The sequence below is a fragment of the Crocodylus porosus genome, unplaced genomic scaffold (genome assembly GCF_001723895.1).
Source record: "Crocodylus porosus isolate Cpor-Errol unplaced genomic scaffold, CroPor_comp1, whole genome shotgun sequence".
Classification (NCBI taxonomy): domain Eukaryota; kingdom Metazoa; phylum Chordata; order Crocodylia; family Crocodylidae; genus Crocodylus; species Crocodylus porosus.
The window spans coordinates 162,579,578-162,586,182 of NW_017728906.1; the positions used below are offsets into that span (position 1 = coordinate 162,579,578).

The window sequence follows — 6,605 nt, forward strand, 5'->3', positions numbered from 1 at the left end:
GCCGCCGCGCGCTCGTCCTGCTGCGCGGCCTGCCCGGCTCCGGCAAGAGCTCGCTGGCCAGGTAACTCGCACCGCCCGAGGGGGAGCGGGGGCGAGCCCCGCACTGACGTCCGCACCGCACAGGCGCGGCGGGTGCCGGCTGCCCTGCGCGCTCGGGCCGGGCCGCAACGCGCCTGGCGGAGAAAAGCGGCGTGGACCCGCTCCGGGTGGGCCAGCGCATCTGAGCGCCTCAAGCCTAGCAGGGGGCGCGGGGTTTGGGTTTCCTGACAGCCCCAGCAGGGGACCGGCTCGCTCCAAGCTTCCCTTGATTTTGCTCCACAATTTGTTTCTGTGTCTTTTCTTTTCCCCTGAGCCAGCCTGCTCAGAGCCTCTTCTCCAGTTGGCTGAATCGCAACACACTGCATTGTCAGTGAGCCGGGCACTTGCGTTGGTGTAGACAGTGTTTACGAGGCTGTTTCCGATGCTGCTGCAGAGCAGGGGTGGCCAACCTGCGCGCGAGAGCCACGTGTGGCACTGGCAGCCTGTCGGTGTGGCGCACGGCGGATCAGGAAGGTCTTGGTGGCACAGCAGCAGACTGGGCCAGAAACAGCGGAGCGGGAGCTGGGGCAGGAGGCACAAGCCAGCGAGCAGAGTAGAGCAGGCGGGGCACGGGGATCAGAGTGACATTTGGGGTGGGATCTGGGGCTAGTTTGCAGCACACCTGCCAAAAGGGTTGGCCACCAGTCATAGAGAAGTAGGGAAGAGACCATCTAATCCAGTGGTTCTTTTGTACCAGGACCTATTTGTAAACATTGATGGCTGGTCCCGACCCAGTGCCCCAGGTCCCAGCCCCATTGTGTGGGACAGGGGTAGGTGTGTGGGCATGGGGCCCCCAAGCAGCCCCTCATAGGCCTGCCAGGGAAAAGCCACCGTTTCCCATGTTTTTCTCCTTTAAAAGAGAATCCATTTTTAAAGTTTGTTGACAACCGTTTCATATAGCCAGGAACCTTTGGCTTTGCTCCCAGCAGGAGCATTGGCATACCCCAGGAAAGGTTGGCCCCTGCTGTCATAAAGTTTTCTTAGGGTAAAGTTTACTTTTTTTCCAGATAGATTCTCAAGGGCAATGTTGAGGCCTTTTGTACATTAAAATGATAACAAAGATAAAAAAGGCAAGGGACTTGTTTTCAACAAAAAGCCTTTTTCATATACAGGATGTTATCTAGCATACTTGATTTCAGTTTGCTTACTTTAGAAAGACCAATGTAAAATAAACAAATGGAAATTAATATCCAAGCCCTCAAGTAAAATGTGCAAGATGTATGCGGAGCTGAAATAAAAGTGCACACGTTAAGGAAACAATGTAACTAAGCTTATTATTTGGCAGTTTGTTTCTTTATGAAAAATTATGAATTTACTAAATGATTTCTAATTTATTACCTGACGAATTTTGAAGCAGCAATGAAAAGTGGGCAGTATTATTTAACTTAAGATAGCCCTCTTTCACCTGTCAGTCAAAGAAAGCAGGGCTCTGTACATACCATCTACAACTATTTTTTTCATAAAGATCATGATTTAAAGGGGTAAGAGGTAGACAGAAGCCAAGACAGCATACTGGAGAATGAAAGTTAAAACACAATCCGTTTATCAACATGGAAAGGCTGTTTTTTTCCGGATATGTTGTTACCCATTTTATTGCCACAGTGATAACAGGCTGGCAGAAAGTTATTGCTTCTCATTACTCATGTATACCACCATATTTTTATTATGAGCAGTTGAAGCTGGGGCTGTATGTTCATGCTACTACATATTCTCTATAAACGTAGGGACATCCAAGGAGATTATAGGCTCTGGACACAATTCAAGATCTTGTTTGAAGACCTCAAGGGGCTTTTGGTGCAGAAAGTTACCTTGATAATAAAGGTCTTGTTTTGTCAGTACTTAGACTATGATGATCCCTAAGTTCTTTGCACAGACCAAGGGTAGATTGTTCTCAAATAAGGTGAAAATAAAGCAACAATATGCAGAAGTACCACTAGCATAGTTAGAATTTTGGACATAAAAGTCATTCCGTGAACCTGACACTTTTTCCGAGATTAGAAGGAAGATTCTATGTATAGTATATATACATATATACACACACACACACATACATATCTGTCTATCTATTTATGTTATGTATGATACTCCTCATTTACTTCTCTTCCCTGCATCCATTTTTACAGAAACCATAGCACAGAGGGAAAACGCACACATACACACACACACAGACATTTTATTTGTCGATTTGCTGTATTGCCCTTGCTAAGTCACATACTCTGTGCTACAGTTTCTGTAAAATGGAGACGGTGTTTCCAAAGCAGAAGGAGGAAGCAGAGAAAAATGGCTGGAAAGGCAGGAAAGAGGAGTAAATGAAGGGCTGAGGAGAAGGAAGAGATAGGAAGAAGGGAGATCGGTCCAGAGACAGCAGGTCAGATTACAAGACTGTCTTGGCTTCATGCTCTAAGGCAGGGGTTTTCAACCTTTTTTGGTTGGTGTACCCCCAGCGGCTGATCAGTGAGTGGGGGTGGAGGGCGGAAAATCAGAAATGCCGGCAGCATTTCCCAAGGGGCCAAGTACCTCCCAGGGTACGTGTACTCCTGGTTGACAACCCCTGCTCTAAGGGCTAGAGAATTTAGGGGACTTAGTACTAAGTCCCTCAAAGAAGGTTATACCTAGTGTATTTCTGTACCTCAGGTAGACTGAAGGAAGAGTTGGATGCCACCTTCCCTTGTGCTGCATGACTTGTGGAGGCATCTTTCAAAAACTGTAATGGAGCATGTAGGAAAGAAGAAGTGGAATAGATGTCAAGGAGAGTGTAACGTACCAGGCAGTGTGTACAAATAAGGTCGTCCATTGGATGGCTTTACTCAAGGTGGTTTCATAAATACTAATATTGTTACAGTTCTTTACATAAGTTCAGGTGGTAGACGCCTATGCTTTGGCACAAGAAAATTTGTGTGTGTTCTTCATGGATGATTTTAAATAATTCTCTCTCCTGTAATAGTCTTTTCTCCTCCACTCCCCACCAGACACTTTCTTTCTTGGCCGCTTATGCATCATAACCAAAACATTATTGAATCCAGGACTTTTAATTTTACAGAAGCTTGAGGGGGGGAAATTATTTTTGAGATTTGTGATTATCACGCGATATTAAGTTGGATTGACAGTGCAAAAAAACCTAGAAATTTTACTTTTTTTCCTTCCTTCCTACCCCAGTTGGAATGGGTGGTTGAAAATCTGTGGCATTAATTTGATCATGTCTTTCAGGCTGCAGACAGATGTAACTTTCAACCTCTTTAAAAGGGGAGTGGGGGTTGCTGTTCTGGACCATGAATCAGCTGTTGCACTGCAGTTGTAATGTCTGCCTGCTCCTGGAGAGATACAAGTGAGCTAAATCACTGTAACCTTAATTCTGACTGAAACAGGATTAAAGTTGCAATGGTTTTGTTATACTTGCACCATTTTAGGAGTCTGCAGATATCATAGTTGCATCATACAATGTGTACTCTCCCCTTTTAAAGAGATCAAAAGTTAAGTCTGTCCAGAGCCCAAGGCAGTAATGACTTGTCATTCCAACTGCTTTGAATATGGAGTGAAAGGCTTAAGCACTGAGCTTGCCCTAGAGTTATAAAGGCTACGAACTGTTCTTTTCTTCTGAAACCCTATTGTTAGATAGCACAATGTTAGGGTCACACTGTAATGAATTTTGGTTCTGCCATGTCATACCATGCTCAGAGAATCTTGATTTATTTTCTATTCCTTTGCACAAACCTGACTACTTTGAGAATTCAGGATTTTTTCCCATGAGACTCCATAATACAATAACTTCCTTCCAAACCAACTTCTGGTTACAGACACAGAGATACCGTTGCTAGTTTTCACTAGCATCATTGGCTGTTTATCTATCATGTTACTCTTTCAAATACAGAATGTTATTATTTAATGGAAATTTGTCTAAGGGAATTGTGAGCAGAATTTTCAACCTGAGTGCCCAAAAAGTTAGGTACCTGAATGAGTTACCTGATTTGCAGAGATGCTAAATGTACACACAGCCTTTCTTAACCTTAGTCTACATCTTCAGATGAACATCAAAGTGAGCTGATGTTTCACATCTTGTCTGAAAACAAAAACAAAAGCAACTATCCTGGTGCTTACATATATAATTTAGGTACCGAACTGTAGAAACTTCCAATATACCTTCACATTTTTGTTGTACCTCCACAACTTCAGTATCACTCGGAACAACTGAAATAAGTGCACTGCACTTGCACAAACTGAAAATCCTGAAAGGGAAGTTCTCTTAATAACTACACTTACTAATATAGAAAGAAGCGGAAGTCACAGCAGGATGATTTGCAACAAAGCATGTTGAAGCGAACGGTAATGAAGGTATAGCAGACTGAGGCAAAGTATGCCATTCTAACTGTTGTAACACATTAAAACATTTCTAGTACACCTCATTTTATAAACATGCACCAGCTACTTTGCCTGCATTCTGAGCACTGTTTGGGTTAGATTAGTTTTCAATGGGTTTAAGCCAAACTAGTGCCAAGGTAAACTATTAAAATATTGCAGACAGCCCTTACATTTCTGCTTGGCAGCGTCCCATTCACCTTTCCAAATCAACCGGAATCCTTTGCCTCTGATAGCTGTGCCAGACTTGGGAGACAGGTATGCCAAGCATACTGCAAATTCAGTAGATCATAGAGAAGTAAGGCTGGAAGGGACTTCAAGAGATCATCCAGTCCAGCTGGATTTAAAGAGTAATGCTAGTGTAGACAAGAGAAGAGTGGAAGGGTTGTTACACTTCAGTACAGCTGGTCTGGATGAGAGCACTGGACTGTTATGGTACAGTAATGAGCAGTTCAGTGTTCCTGTGCAAATAGAGTACTAATATTACAGCCTAGGAAATGTCTACAAGCCTTAGGTTACATCTGACCATGAGTCAGTACATATTGAATCACTGGTGTCTGTGCCCGCAGCTTCCATTAAGTTATACACATTTAGTCAGTAGATGGAGGCTGCAACCAAAGGAGCAAAAGTTAAATCCTGTTGCTATGAATGTATATTAAATATCTGCACAGAACTCAAAACAACACATATCTATTGATGGGATCCAAGGCTAAGATGAGTGCTAAAGGGCCTGGGCCGAAAAGGAGATGTTGATTGAACCAAAAGCCTTCTCTATATCAGCTGTACCACTGTCAGACAGAATGTGAGCTGGCAAGAAAGCTGGGGTATGGACATGGACAGCTTTTGCTACATAACTGGATACCTTACTTGTAGACATGGCAGTGCACAAGAGAAGTGGAAATTTGGGACCCTGCATCTTTCCTACCTACTGTTCCCTCCCTCCTCACTGTCCACCAAAGGAAAACACTGATCTGTATGGACCATCGTAAGTGAAATTGCTCCATGAGGAAATTCAGTGCCTTTTCCAGGAAGGTTTTGTGGGGCAGGGGCGTTATGCGTGAAGCAAAGAGTTACTTTAAAAATAATTAAAATGAGGTTGCAATCACAAAACCTTCAGGAATAATAATTAGTTGGGAGGAAAGATTTGAATCAAAGGCAAATATGAGAAAAGAGGCTGTGGATATCAGGAACTTATGAGGTCAAAGGAAGGAAATTAAAAGTAAAGGAAATTAATCCCAACAAAACAGAGACATTGACATTATAACTTTGTTAAGTAGGACCTGGAAGGTTAAAAAAAATTACCCTAATGGTAAGAATAAGTCAACATCAGACAAAAGGATAGTTGGTAAGATGGTGAGCTGGATGTGTGTGTGCTGGAGAGAATAAATACATATAAATGCAAAAAAGCCCCGCTGAAGCGCCCGATGTATACAGACACTGGAGAGCCAGGTCAAACTAATGTGATGCCTCTTCCAGTAAAGTGTCGGGTTTTGGGGTTTTTTTCACGTCTGTCTGATGATTGATTAATTTCTGTAAATCGGACATCATCTAAGCTAATCCAGTGCTTGTTTTCTTGAAATGGCTAGTACTGTATCACCTGCACAAAGTGAAGCTGTCTTGCCACAGAAGTCAGTGCACCAGCCATACTATTTCATAGATTTCATAGACATTAGGGCTGGAAGGGACCTCGGAAGATCACTGAGTCCAGCCCCCTGCTCAAAGGGCAGGAAGTCAGCTGGGGTCATAGGATCCCAACAGGATAAGCATCCAATTTGCTCTTGAAGGTGTTCAATGTAGGTGCTTGAACCACCTCCAATGGCAGGCTGTTCCAGACCTTGGGGGCTCGGACAGTAGAGAAATTCTTCCTTATGTCCAGCCTGAAACAGTCTCACAGTAGTTTATGACCATTCGACCTTGTCATCCTTTGGGGCCCTCTGGTGAACAAACGTCCCCCCAGATACTGGTTGTCACCCCCGATAAACTTACAGGTGGCCATCAGATCACCCCTGAGCCTACGCTTTTCCAGGCTAAAGAGCCCCATGGCTCTCAGCCTGTTATCATAAGGTCTATTTTCGTGACCTCTGATCATTCGCGTGGCTCTCCTCTGGACTCTCTCAAGCTTCTCCACATCCTTTTTGAATTGTGGAGCCCAAAACTGGATGCAGTACTCCAGC

The 6,605-nt window shown here is 43.9% G+C and overlaps 1 protein-coding gene across 1 annotated transcript in view; it reads left to right on the forward strand.

Annotated features, from left to right (window-relative positions):
- Positions 1-445: 445 nt before the first annotated feature.
- N4BP2L1 (NEDD4 binding protein 2 like 1) overlaps positions 446-6,605 on the forward strand; it is a 17,314-nt gene continuing 11,154 nt past the window's right edge. The window contains exon 1 of the mRNA XM_019530095.1: positions 446-552. Within this exon, the coding sequence (XP_019385640.1) occupies positions 461-552 (92 nt within the window). The 5' untranslated portion in view covers positions 446-460. The remainder of the gene's footprint in view (positions 553-6,605) is intronic.